This window comes from Arvicanthis niloticus, chromosome 7 (genome assembly GCF_011762505.2).
Source record: "Arvicanthis niloticus isolate mArvNil1 chromosome 7, mArvNil1.pat.X, whole genome shotgun sequence".
NCBI classification, from domain to species: domain Eukaryota; kingdom Metazoa; phylum Chordata; class Mammalia; order Rodentia; family Muridae; genus Arvicanthis; species Arvicanthis niloticus.
In genome coordinates this window covers 88,386,524-88,401,688 of record NC_047664.1, presented here as the reverse complement: position 1 = coordinate 88,401,688, position 15,165 = coordinate 88,386,524, and the positions used below count along the sequence as shown (strand labels likewise).

Below are 15,165 nucleotides of genomic sequence, written 5' to 3'. Positions count from 1 at the left end.
TGGAACACCCCTGAGTGGCATGGCTATGATGCCTTCATGCCCGGGAAGCCGTATGAGAGATCTCCAGTCTGTGTTCTGTGATCTGAAGCACACAGGTTAGTTTCATGTGTGCTGTCCTATTGTCAAGATTGAGCTTCTTCCTGGCAACTCCTCCTATTTCCTGTATCTAATACACAGCAGATCCCTGTTGTCATCGGTAGACGTGTGCACCCACATCCAGCTCCTACCCAACCACAGCTGGCTACTTTTTGCAAACCACCTTATGTCATTCAACAGCCACTAAACAGTTACTGCCTAGCACTAGTGGGGTATAAGCTACCTGCTTCTGCTCAAAGAGGAGACATCCCTGTGGTACAAATTACATTTCAGAATTCTACATGAATCAGGTTGAGGCTAAACTTAGCTGAGATACATCCTTGTTCATGGTTTCCCTTTCCTGAACTATTTCTCTTACTCAGTTTTGAGACTGCCCTCCCGACTAGTGACATACACCTGGAATTCCTGTATTAGAATCTGTTTCTAAAACAGTCAGCTTACTTTACTTTTAAGACAACTGAAATTAATGGCCTCTAAGTCTAAGAAACTTTTTCAAGAATATTAAGTCTGTAGTCTGAAACCCCTGAGTGATTTGAGCAGGTTTCTTGTCCTTAGTATCTAAGACTACAGGGATGGAGGTGCCTCCTCTACTTGATGGTATGCTGTAAAGAAGTTACTTGGTAAGTCATTTCCTTATGTAAAAGAATTCCTGTACAGCCATTTCTGGAATTTGAGGCTTGTTCAGTAATTATCCTTTAAGTATGTTGGCTTTGCTGTACAAAGAGCATTCATTGATACTATGACAGCAATGACTGTTCCCTAGACATATATTTCCAGAAGCTTCTCTGCCTAAATGAATATCAATGGGGTTAGTGGAAAAGATTGGGTGTCTAATCTGGGAAAGTTTCTAAGTAACTCATAACTTGTGTCTTCTTGGGTTCCAGACTAAGAGGACATTGTATGATAAGGAAAGTTGTTTGCAAATATCTTGCAAAGTGTGGAATGGTAGATTTCTCTTGTCCTTTACAGGCAAGAGTTTTATGACACATAAAACAAATCGACCTTTTTTATATGCTAGGAATTCTCTCGATATCTGTGGTCCAATCTGGCCAGAAAGGGAGGAGGTTTTCATCGAGCTCAAAAGGTGAAGTCACTTGGAATATTTCCTGTTACCTCCGATCGTGTACACTTGACCTGCATAACGGCTCTCTTATTGAACTCTGCAAGGTGATTAATCATCTCTCGTGTTGTTTTCCAGATTTCCACATATGAGTATTTTCAGGAGAATAGAGCTAACGTTTAGAGGTCATAATTGGTAACATATTTCTTTGCTTTAAAATCAGCAAAATGGTGCCCTAATTTCACATCAACAATGTAACATCAGCAGAGTCCTTCCTATGGTTGGAATTTCCCCAGAGTTGTAAGATACCCTGGAATAACTCCAAAAGGAATTTTTATCCATTTCCTCACAAAGATTAATGATCAGGTGGAAATGGCACAGATACAGACGTAGAGATAAGCAGCTTCGCTTGCATCAGTTAGTTCAAAATAGCAATGCCAATATTTTAAAGTGCCAAGTGAACCTGTTATTGTTATCTGAAAATGACTAGCCTCCAAACCCCATCTACAACTAAGGTCTCATATATAAAAACTTTGGGTAGCTAGTATATGTCTTCAAATAGGTAATTTTCCAAAATTAAAAGTTTGTGGCTTTCCTAAAACCTAAACTGTAGCTGACAATCAGTTTTAATTAAACACCACAGAAAATACATCTATATGTTTTGTGTTATGTCATATAATCTGATGGTAAGTGAAGGTTACTTCCTTAAGACTTCAGATAGACTCTATATCATGAAGGAATACACATAGAGCCACTGCTACCTCCTGAATTCAAGTCAGCATGATCCCTGTGGGTTAATTCAGCAGACCCAGCACCTAACTGCCACTGTTTTATATCTCCTTGTGGATCTATGATTTTGATCTTCATTTCTTATGCAAAATACTCTCTGGTCTTAGGGAACAGGGCAAACTGGAATACGCTCTCGGAGATCTTAGAATTCCCACACTACTTCTTTTTCTTAAGATGCTTATAACTGTAGTTATATTGCATTAGTAGTTATATTGCATTAGTAATTATATTACATTAGTAATTATATTGCATTAGTAGTTGTATTGCAGGCCACCTCAGTGTTTAGTGCTCTGAGTTTGGAAGTCCTTTATAAGTTGTCTGAACCTAGGAGAGATGTCAAGGTGGGAGACATCGGCTGTGAACTGCTGACCTGGGAGTAATGCCTCCACACAATCACAAATGTGCTGAGGGGAAATGTGTCGAGCACCCAGTGTGTCCACAGGGAGGTAGGACAGATGCCACGAAAGGCTGTGGATGGATGAGAACGATCACTGAAGAGAACCGTGATGGGCTGAGAAACGGGTGGGACTGAGAAGCTACCACAGCAAGGACCGACTGTGAGAAAGAAGGTGCAGAGCCAAAGGATGTTCCAGAACTCAAGCACACTGCGAGTTTCTCGGGGATAGTAAACACGAGAGTGGCTCATAGGGGGTGAGGCAATAAAACCCACCCAAACCCAACTATTTGTACAGATCAAAGAAAGTGGGGCAGTGAGAAAAACAAGAATGAAGTAAAAGACAAGTGAGGCATGTAGATACTGACTTTGGACTGAGGCTGGATACAAGCTACAAATGATGTTATAGAGACAAAGAACTTATAACAGGGCTGTGCACACAACAATACAAAGAAACAAACGCGTAGAGTTCATGTTAGGGTATGGCAGATACCACAGAGGTCTTGTTAACTGACTGAATAAAAGCCTTCATCAGGCCTGGAATATATGGCATATTCAAAGAAGAAATGTGTGTGTCATTTGTCAACCCTCTGTCCAGAGGACAAAAGTTAAACTAAACGTTTTAATTTAAAATGATCAGGTAAAATACCAGGGCCTCAGTTAACATTCACCCTTAGCAATGACTGTTTTTAGTGTAGGCACATTCTACGAAATATTCAGAACAGACACTAAAAATTATTTAATATTCATCTGGCATTCAAATGCAATTGAATATTCCATATTTTGCTTGTTAAATCTGGCAAGGATACCACATTTAGTTATATGATATTTGAATAACAATAGCCAGTGGAAAATGAAAATAAGTCCCCAAGGGGAGATCGAGAACATACTGAATCCAAACACGTGAATGAACTAACATAAGTTTTAAGGGAGTAAAAAAGATTAAAGAAATAGCAATAATGTTTACAAGTTTCCTTAGAGAAATAAAGTGTTTGCTCAGAAATTACTTAATAACACAAGGCAGTGAAGAGTGTATAAGTGAGGGGTTAGAACAGCAGAAGGGAAGCAGTCTATTTCACTTAGTACGGAGAAGACAAAATTCCCACTGAGCCCTGGGAGGAGGAAAGGGCTCACAGTGCTTCCATCTCCAAGGGAAGTAAGAAAGGCAGGGCAGCAAAGCTAAGACATAACAGGGAACAAAGCCAGTGGGTGAGGAAAATGAGCAATGGACGTGGATGTACATTTCTTCATGTCTGAGCAGACACACAGAAGAATCAGACCCCGTGAGCAAAGATGCCCACGTGGAGAAACACAGGGCATAGAGGAGTTAGCCACAGATGAACCATCGGATGGGGTAAACCACATCACACAGAGGAGCAGCGAGGAAGGGGTTTAAAGAAAAGAACATCAAGCAGCAAAAGATGTCGAGAAAGAAAATCTCCTGAAAAGAGATGTCATCTTTCTGCATCTCATTTTCGAGAGACTCACCCTGCTTATACTAAGTGGATTTGCCCACAATTCTTAAAAATATAAGGATTTGCTTAAAAATTAAAGTGCCATACTATCTCCTCCCCAAAGTAGGAAACACGAGCTAGAATAAAGGTAGGTAATCATTGAGTCCAGGTGACATGCCTGTGGCAGCCCAGGTGACATTCATGTGGTAATCCTGGTGACATGCATATGACAGCCCAGGAGACATACCAGTGATAGTGCAGGTGACATATATATGACAGCTCAGGTGACATGCCTGTGACAGCTCATGTGTCATATGCACATGGTAGCCCAGGTGGCATGCCTGTGACAGCCCAGGTGTCATATGCACATGGTAGCCCAGGTGACATGCCTATGGCAGCCCAGGTGACATGCATATGACAGCCCAGGAGACATACCAGTGACAGCGCAGGTGACATATATATGACAGCCCAGGTGACATGCCTGTGACAGCCCAGGTGTCATATGCACATGGTAGCCCAGGTGGCATGCCTGTGACAGCCCAGGTGTCATATGCACATGGTAGCCCAGGTGGCATGCCTGTGGCAGCCCAGGTGTTATATGCACATGGTAGCCCAGGTGGCATGCCTGTGGCAGCCCAGGTGTCATATGCACATTGTAGCCCAGGTGGCATGCCTGTGACAGCCCAGGTGTCATATGCACATGGTAGCCCAGGTGGCATGCCTGTGACAGCCCAGGTGTCATATGCACATGGTAGCCCAGGTGGCATGCCTGTGGCAGCCCAGGTGTCATATGCACATGGTAGCCCAGGTGGCATGCCTGTGGCAGCCCAGGTGACATGCAGGTGGCAGTCCACATTGCTCTTTGATTTCAGTGCATATCTAAAGTTTTCCACTATATATTTTTAAAGTTAGAACATTCATCTATTTAAACATACTTAAGGACAGGATGTTTTGTACACCTGAACTGCTCAACAGGAGAAACCTGCAAGGATGCCATGTGTAAGATTAATATGACTTTCTGTTTCCCATGAAAATGCATGCTAACTGCTCTGCTCACCCTGAAGGTACATCACATCAAACCAACATTGTTTCTTTGGCTGACCATCCAGTAGAATTATGTGACTGTAATGTTTCTTAGTCCTATGACTAACAGAATCGCCAGTGTAGGGATTGTTAATTCCATTGGGGATTGTAACAAGCAATGAGTAAATAAATAATAAATGTCTTTTTCAGTGGTTCTCAGTCTGTGGGTCACAACCCCTTTGGGAGTTGAACAACCCTTTCACTGGGGTTGCCTAAGACCACCAAAAGACACAGAATTGTGATTCAGAACAGTAGCAAAATTATAGTTATGAAGTAATAAAGAAAATAATTTTAGTTGGGGTCAACACAACATGAGGAACTGTATTAAAGGGTCACACCATTAGAAAGGTTGAGAACCACTGGTCTACACTCTTCTTCAATACACATAGACTGGTAAAATATGTGCTCTTGATTGACAGGGATACAATAGACAGGGGCTTAAGGAGAAGTACTTCTCCTTAAGATCTTCTCGGTTAGGGCTTTTCCCATTTGGGCAAGCTATATTTGAGTATTATCCAGTCATACTTTATACAGCATATATTTGAGCTGCAGTTGTTCATAATTTTACAAAATGATGAAGTTTAATAGTTATTCTGCTTGTGAATAAGATTGTCTTTCTGAAAAGTTGGGATCACTGCTCCCAGACTAACATGCAGAACAAGCAAGGGAGTTTGCAAAATCAGAGAGTTTAACATCCACCAGAGATGAGGCTGTGAAGACATTTAAATAGACCAACCTCCGAAACGTTACAAGTACCTCATAGTAAAAGAGACCCATGCACACTGGGCGCCCACTCCATTCCATGACTTCTAAAAGGACTAAGACATTTGCCCTCTGAAAGGCAGGACAGCAGAAAAAGCAAAGGATGATCTTTCTCAGCTCAGGAAGCTTGGATGTAAACAAGACAACAGAGTACTCCATGGGGCCTTCTGAGACACAGGAAATGTTCTATGTCTCAATTGTGTATGGAATGTGCTGCTGTAAAACCCACCAAAATTACCAAGTCAGAACTGTGTGTTAAAGGGATCCCTCTAAATGAACATAAATATGGACAGAGGAATCTCTCAGGAGCTAATGCTAAGCAATTCTTTTAGAAACCTCTCAGGGATCCTGATGTAAGATTTTGACATTGGTCTCCTGGATCTCAAAGCTGGAAGCCACCGATCCTAACTCATTGAGGTAGAGTGTTCACCAGCTACAGTGCCTCTCAAAGCTTCCTTTCAGTGATGATGTAAAGAATTTGTTTGCCAGGTGGAGAGAGAAATAACCAGCAAGGAATCAATAGGAAAAGCAGCAGAAGTGAGGATGACATGAATCCAGTAACAAAGGAGAAGACATGGAAATACTCCCCTTACCCTTAGGAGGGGCAATGCCTTGGCAGTTCCAGGAACACCCCCTTCCCTGCTCTTGCCCCTGAAACATGCCCACTGCACAGGAGAAGAGCTGGTCTCCTGCTAATGAGGATGAGGGGAGAGGCTTTGAAAAGTACAGGGGAGCAGACACAGCATGGCTCAGCAAACAGAACTTGTGCCTTGCAGAAGTTATAGCCACCAATTCTTCTCTACTTCTTGTCACAGTAACAGGGGGAGCACAGGCCAGTTAGGATCAGATCTGAGGACAGTAACACTGGCTGCAAGCAGCTGATCTGCTTGGTGCTGGCTATCTGCTGGATTGGCCCCTGTGGTATCTGTGAGGGTAGAAAGCAATATACAAGCCAATGTCTTTAAATTTTTTTAGTTTCAAATGAACTTAGGTTTTTATTGGTTTCTTTTTCAATCACAAAAAGAATTTTAATTTAAAAATCTTAAAACCTAGAAGGAAGAATTTCCTCGTCGATTTTAGGCAAGTCCTTCTGGGTTGGCTGGGAGAGAAATTAAATTTGAATTCTTCTGTAGTGATTTTCAACATGTAGATATGTTCTTGCCCACCACCTCCCTACATACACACAGAGGGAGAGAGAGGAGACACACACACACACACAGATACACAAAAAGTATGAAACATAAAGGAGTAAAGACATAAGGTTTGAAAATTCTAGAGGTAAGGAATGAAGTCAGAAAAGCCAGAGGAGAATACAAGAGCAAGAGAGAGACAGCAGGGGGTTGAGGGGGAGGTGTCATGTGAGCACTGCCCAGAAAGGATACAGACAGCATCTCTTTCTCTTTCAGAGATGCTGTGGGCACGGGCTGCACAATATCTGCAGAAGTGTTCTGGTCTCCTGAGAGATGGGCACTCTCTCAATACAAGGTATTATGTTTTCTGTCTTTGTAACTGAGAGATTGATATTCTTTGATTGGCTTCCATATTTGGCATTGAAGGAACAATCAGAAGCCTGAAACAGCGCTTTTTCTACCCATTTTCCCCAATATAAAAGTTGTCTTCCAGCCTGTGACCTTCCATGCAAAACAGCTCATTTTCAAAACTTAATTCCAGGGCCTTAAAGGTCCTTGGTCACAAGCCATGGGAAAGGACACCGTGTGATGGATACTCAGTCCTGTCTAAGAAATGGGGGAAATGTTCTGGTCTGAGCACCCTTAGCGAAGGGAGGACAGTGCCACCAGGTCAGCCAGACAAGACCCTAGCCAGGCCAGAAGCAGACAACACTGGCTCTTATTTTCCACCACTCTCCTAGCCCTTGTGGAAATATTTCAAGGTCACAATAAATAGCAGTTAGGCCCTTAAGGAGGTTTGAAAAGAATGTTATACGAATAAATGTTGGTTTTACATTTCTTAAAGGGACTGAAACTAAAACTAAAAGCTGGTGTTCTTTTTGTTCTCTCTACGGGCAAGGATGATCAGCGCGGCTAAATGGAGACCACACAGCAGCCTGCACACACCACAAACTGTGTAGGTAGTCTGAAATATCAAGTCACTTACCATGCCGGTAGAAGAAACAGTTGGCAGGTCCTCTGGGGCTAGTGTGGTATCATTCGATACTGAGAGATTAACTGTAAGAAAAGGACAATTTCCCAATATGAAAAATAAAATACAAATAAACTAAGTACACAATGACTTTTAAAACACAGAAAGGGGCATGAAAGTTCTGCAATGGCGTGACTATTGTAAGCATATTCTTCTTACACCTAAAGAAAACAAGACCTTCAGCAGATTTGTACGGCAGATATTTAAGAGGTGACATTAAATTTCGTTTGTGTTCTTAATCAAAACACTCTTGTGTTTTACTGGTTTATCTTTGAGGAAAAGAAGTGAAGGAGTCTAATTATGAAGAACTGACACACAGCCAAAGCTTGAGAGCAGGTACTAAAGCTCAGAATTTTATGTTAGTGTTTTTACTATCTGTAATTCTGTCTCTGGTACATACTCAATATATAATTGCTAATGAGAGAAATGCCTGCCAATTATTAAGCCACTTCCTAGATTCAGGTAGAGTGAAAACCTCGAACTCTGAAAATTAACTAAGTATTAAGTAATTTGTAGTGTTTAGAAAACTGAAATGCACATGATAAAAATCTTTGCAATCTGGGTGAAAAAGCATTAAATGAATGATAAAAATATAATGAGGTTGAATATATATAAGCAACTTTTAAAACATTTTCATATAATTAGGCATCATTTCTAGTTTTAAGATGTGCCTTGCTGAAGAATTAAACTAACCTTTACTTTGGAAATGTTTCATTAGTTATTTTATGGGTTAAAGTATTAAAATGTAATATTTTAATTGAAACATTTCATTTTATCAGATAGACTCTTTTTCCACTGACAGAAAGATTTGCATTTTAAACTATTATACAGAGAACATACTTAATTAGTGGCAATATGAAACAACATCTATTAAGCTTTTATCTGAGAATCATATCATTTATTCAACATTCAATTGGAAAATTGCTTTTTGGTTCTCCCCCATCCAGTGAAACTCCAGACTGTCATTTTAGCTCTCTGTACTTCAGAGCTTGTCTATGTAAACCTTTAAGGAGAGATGCATGACTGTGTTTGATAGTTGAAATATGAATCGGGTGGTCCATGAGAAGGACAGAAGGACCATAGCTTTTCACTACTCATTCCCAGGGTTTACAAGGCCTGAGTCTTAACTCACAGGCACTCACAGTCATGATCCATGGTCAGTTAACCAAGCTGGAAAATAAGGAGTTTCCCCACTGGAAATGACTGAGAGTAAATACAAAGGAAATGGACAAGACAAAGAGACTAAAGGAAGAGTAAATAATTGGCCCAGGTCCTAGTTTGGGTTAACAATAAAATCTACTCTGGTCACTAAAGGCGAGGCTTTAGGAGACTATTAGCCAAAAGACAGTGTCTACCACAGCCTCCCTAACAGAGACACATGGTGTGTTTTCTTCTTCTGTTTCATTACAAATCCCAGAGAGTCAAGTGCGGCTAATGGATGCTTGGCCTGAGCAACAAGAAAAGAATCCTTAAAAAAAGAAAAAAGTTAGTGAAGTACTATTAACAAAGCTAGGTTAATCGTAGCATTTTGTTCTTAAACAAAATAACAAAGTACATCTTCTTATGTGGTTTGAATAGGTACGGCCACCATAGACTCATGTGTTTGAATGCTTGGTTCATAGGAAGTGGCAATATTAAGAGGTTTGACCATGTTGCAGTAGGTGTGGCCTTGTTGAAGGAAGTATATCACTGTGCAGGTGTGTTTTTGAGTTCTCATATAAACTCAAGCTCTTCCCAGTGACACAGTACCCTTTTGCTGCCTGAGGATCAAGACACAGAACTCTTGGCTCCTCCAGGACCATGTCTGCTTACAGGCTGTCTTGATTCCTGCCATGATGATAATGAACTGAACCTCTGAAACTGTAAGCAAGGCCCAGTTAAATGTCTTCCTTTATAAGAGTTGAATTGGTCATAGCGTCTCTTCACAGCAATGGAAAGCCTAACTAACACATCTTATAATACTCAATTTGTTCATTTTTAAAGCAGGATATAGGTCTGTAGATTTATCATAGTCAATAGAGTGTCTGTCTGGCAAGTATAGGCCCTGGGTTTCAACCTTGATGGTAGTTAAAGAACCAGGTTGGGAGGTAGCATACTGGAGGCAGAAGTTCAGAAATCCAAGGTCATCCTTGGCTAAGCAGCAAATTTGAGACCAGTCTGGGCTACATGAAACTCCGTTTCAAATAAATAAATAAATAGTCCTAGAATACATCATAAGTAACCTTCCTCACATGATTTGAATATTGGGTAAGGTAAGCCACACTAGAGATGCATTCTCTAAATGTGCTATCAAGAGGATCACCTGAATGTGGACCTTATTAAATTTTGTATTCTTTCCTTTCTACCAACATTCCTACTCATCAAAATGTAGATGATAATATTAATGGACCAGGACTCAAGGTGGGAGAGGGATCACCAATGAGTCAGCACTCAGGAAATCCCAGGCACTGTTCAGTGTCTGGCAGGCTGCAGCCCAGCTTCACCAGCTTCCTATGACAGGATGTTGAGAGTTTCTTTGCAACACACTTCTGTGCATCGAAACAATGGCTAAAGAATGGAGGGAGGAATGTAAGACTCTAACTCTGGAATCATCATAGATAATACAGAAATTAAAATAAGAGTCTGAACTTTCAGTAACTGCTCCCAAGTATTGGAAATGTATAAACTCCACTCAATTATATTTCTTTACATTTTCAGTGTCTGTCTGAGATAAACTAGTAAAGTACACTGGCCCTAAAATCCCAGAAGGGCAGTATCTAGAGAACAGGAGAACAGGAACACATATATAATATTCTCTGATATATATATATATGCACTTCTATAAATTTACATTGGCAGGATTTGGTGGAGTCCATAAATGAGATTAAAAGTAAATTTCTTTAGGCTCACTGATGAGAAAATGATCGATCACAGCTGGGCTCTTGATCTACAAGGGCCATTGGGCACCATTTAGATCTAGACAGAGTATAAACATTTTGGCATCCAATTGCAGACTGATCCATTTATAAGGCATCTGCAATATCCTTAATTAGGATTCTGAAAAGGTCACAAGGAAAAGCCCAGACATGCTGCACTCTGTCTTCACACTCAGCTCAGCATCAGGGCTCAGGCAAAAAGTGCAACTCTTTGCTTTAAGAGCCTGGCTAACTTAGGTCCAGCCAGCCATCACCAGGTCAGTCTACTCTATGCTATGCTTTTCCATTATCTGGATTTTCATTTTTTAGTCTTCCTTTATCTCCTTATGTGTATCAAAGTTGAGCTGATCCTCTGGAATGGCTGTATGTCTGTCAGTTTTCAGTCTCAAACTGGCCCTTTCTTCTCAGTGCTTATAGAGAAGTCTAGAAAAAGAACTAGGAGGTAGAGTGGCTTCAGCTTCAGGAAGGGACATGTGTCAGTGTTGACACACCTCTGACACAAGGTAACCCTCTTTATTCACCACAGACCTGATGCCAAGGTTCCATATGTCCACATTTTACATACTAGCAGGAATTATAGCAACAGAAAGAAGGACAAGCTCACTACAAGCCATGTGGTCAAATGTGAGCGACAACTGGTTACTGTGGGCAGATCTGGCTATACAGCGTAACGTATCACGTCAAACGGGGGTGTAGCAGTCCTGGCCTAAATTTGACTGTGCCATGTTCTGGACACAGGGCTCTGAAACTCCTTCCCGAAACTCCTTCCCTAGTCTTAAGGAGTTACGTCACTTTTCCAAGTACCTGGCCCTTCATTCCTGTAGATTTGAATCTAACTACCCTATAAAGTGATGAAGCAGATTCAGTAATGGAACACAGGCAAAACTGTTAGCGCTGTGTGAATTTCAAGGTCAGAGCTAAGTGAAGGGTGCTAATTCCATTATTCGCTCTATGACCTGGAGAAAGCAGACGTTGACCTGGGGGCTTGGGGGCGGGGAAGGGGGGGATGTCAGCTACTTCTCAAAGGTTTTACAATGATTAAATCTATAGATACTGTGCTATTTAAACATAGGTTTGTTGAAATCCCCTGGTAAATGCCTGACATTTGGGTGGTGCTCACTAAACACCAGGCTAATCTGAATTTGCATCACAACAGCGTGGCATGGCTATAGTAACTCAGAGCTGCCAACAAGGAGGATCTGAAGGCTACTCAGTAATTATCAGGTTTCAGTGGTTTATTCCCCTCTAAGCATTGCCTTATGGAAATCAAGTAAGTGGGTAACTGATATAAGATAAAACCAGATCTCCTTCTTGTTACAGGAGCATGTCATTGATTTCAGGGTCCTGGATAATTTGATTATACCACTTCCCTTGATAAAGTCGAGTCTACAAAAACAGCTTTTGTGGATAATGGCAAAGCGAATCGGGGAAAATTCAGGGAGAAACAGCTAAGAGTTGATCTCAGATCCTCATCTAAAAACAAAATTATATAGCTTTTTAAACTTTCTGGTTACCGTTTTCATTTTCCTAAGCACTTTTACCAAACCCAGTGCCTGAGCTTACTAGTTAGCCTGTCTTCAGCTGCAGACACTCTTCCCACAAGTCTGCCTGAGACTCTGCTGTGCTCCTTGTTAAAGAGCAGAGTTACAGTGGATGTACTAAGTGGAGTATGATTAGTCACTGTTTCCACAGAAATATCTCCCCCATATCTACCCATCATCACGTTCCCAATGTGCCACAGACCATTATTCCAGAGAAACTCGTCCAAATACATGTTTTACATAAACACAAAGCTAGAGAATATTTCCAGGTCTGGTGCTAATCCAAACTCATCCCTGCCCTCTTTTCAGTCTCTACAAGAATCTCGGGGAAGCTGCTAAAATATAGGTTAGGACAATGAAAGGAGCCTGGAGGGATGGTGTTTGGGGCACGCATGGCTTTCCCAGGCGTTGCCATGACTATGAATGACCAAAACATCGACTTTGGTAACAAAGCACTATTTCAAGAACAAGTACCAGGAACAGTACAGTACGTATAACTTACACTTTCAAGTTTTGCAATTACTTTATGATTTAAACCGACTTCATAAAAAAAAAAAAAAAAAAAAAGGAATGACCTACCATAAAAGAGAAATTGCACTTAATATGGCACCATTCATAAAAGATAAATTAGGATCATACGATATCTCCTCATTTTCTATGCCTGGGCTGTGAGACACATGCTGAGCACACTGCTGGCCCACAGGATTCATAAGGAACCACGTAGTTCGTTTCAAGGGAGACCACAAGTGATGGTACCCATTTATTAGGCTAAGAGAGGAATTATGTAAAAAGCAGTAAAATTCTGTCTTAGTGCAACTACTTGCGAGCACTCAGATGTCTCTCCATGCTTGAATAAAATAAAGGTGAGGACACGGAAAGCAAGCTAATTCAGTTACTTGGCTTGGTCGTATATTTTCACACCGGGAGAAAGGCCATCCTTTACTCAGAGAGATTACAGACAGCAATGCGTTCGATGTCTGAGAAAGAATTTTCTCCTCTTAATCACTCATCCATTATTAAGCACGTTGTCTCTGGAACAGTTAACAACAAATCAATAAAATATAGCCCGTCTGTTTGCAACACAGTGTCTATCCCCTAAGGCTATTTTCTTGCTTTTATAATTTATCATTTTTAGCAAAGCTTCTTTCTCCTCCAGATAAAGAACCAACACCTGGTCAGAAAATTCATTTTGACCTTTTCTAAACTATCTACACACCCTTGAGCATGTGTGCATCATAAACTTTCCACATTATGCAAATGAACAGAGTGACTAGAGTTAAAAATGTATTTCTAAAATCTGGGTCAAATGAAGCTGGACCTCTGGTCATTTGAAAATAATTAGCACTACTTATAATATAATACTTCTGCAAAAATGATCAGAAGATGCTGCTGAAAATCGTTTTCTATTTAATAAAAGCAGTTTGTGTGTGTATATGCACATAATCCATATCATTTTAAAGAACATAATTCTTAAAAAAAATCAATGAAGTAGACTCCCAGTACCTTAATTAGTCTATCTCACGGTCATACTGCTATGTGGTGTCTGTGTTTACTCAACTGATGATTTCCTTGGTAGAGGAAGGATAGGATGACCTGGGATGTGGTGAACTGCTTCCAACTTACCATTTTTTTTTTCACTTTGGGCTTCTGAATTATCCTCTTTCTTACATACTTATGCTACGCAACCATCAAGGCATGATGGGAAACAGATCTATTATCTCTATATCAACTAGCATCATGTCTGAGAAAAGAAAATGTGAGTGTACAGCCCATGTGTCTACACATGAAGGTCAAGCTTCCTGGCTCAGTTTCCTTTTTAATTCTTCAGTGAAACAAGACGTATGTTTTGAGTTACCAATCGATAGCAGACGCTAAAAGAGAGGCACAAGTCTTCGTAAAGAAAATGTCAGTCGGGAAGTGATGAGATTTTACAGAAACTTTGAAGAACAAGAAGAATCAGGAAGGGGCCATGAGAGATTAAAGCTCCGAAGTCAAAAAAGCATTTGCTGGTCTTGCAGAGGACCCAAGTTTCTGAGCAAGCACACGGCTTACAACTGTCTACAACTACAATTCCAGAGGACTTTGTGGGCACTAGGTACACATAGAGTGCACATATGTATCTACAGCTAAAGCACTACTATTCATCAAAAAAGAAAGAAAGAAAGAAAGAAAGAAAGAAAGGAAGGAAGGAAGGAAGGAAGGAAGAAAGAAAGAACCAACTCTTAAAAAAAAAGAACCAGGAAGGAAAGGAGGTAGAATTCTCTTCATAAAGATAAAATTTAACACATGTGATATCAGTGTGAAGGGATATGGGATAGGAGGAGTGAAGAGGTGACTTAGGCAAAACTAAGATTCATGAAGAAACCTTGTGGAAGCACTCTACCTCACAAGTTGATTAAAAAATATTTTAAGGCTAGGCATTAGTCATGCATGCCTTTAATCCCAGCACTTAGGAGGCAGAGGCTCACAGATCTCTGAGTTCAAGGCCAGCCTGGTCTACAAAGAGAGTCCCTGGAAAGCTAGGGCTACACAAAGAAACCCTGTCTCAAAATAATAATAAATGTAAAAACTCGAAAAATATTTTTAAATAAGGAAGAAAGAAAAGGAGTTTGAACAGAGGTATGTTGTATGGGCACACAGCACTGCTCCTGGAAGATCTGAATTATTCAATGAGAATCTCAGTGCCAGACATTGGTGACTGTCATCTAAGTTCTTGGTCAGAGAGGCAACAAAGGCACCCACACAATACTGACTATTGCTATTGTTCATGGTTGCAATGATGGAACGAGCCTATTTCTGAAGACACTTCAGGACATAGAGAAGGCAGTCTAGAAATGATGGATGTGTCTTTTCCTGCCACCCAGCTTTCATTGTACCTGGAGGCGCTATGCAGGCTAGGGAGAGCTGACAT

At 40.8% G+C, this 15,165-nt stretch overlaps 1 protein-coding gene across 1 annotated transcript in view; it reads right to left on the bottom strand.

Annotated features, from left to right (window-relative positions):
- Window positions 1-15,165, bottom strand: part of Slc4a4 (solute carrier family 4 member 4) — a 385,548-nt gene that overhangs the window by 54,072 nt on the left and 316,311 nt on the right. Inside the window, 1 exon segment of the mRNA XM_076938759.1 lies at window positions 7,754-7,824. Coding sequence (XP_076794874.1) covers window positions 7,754-7,824 — 71 coding nt within the window.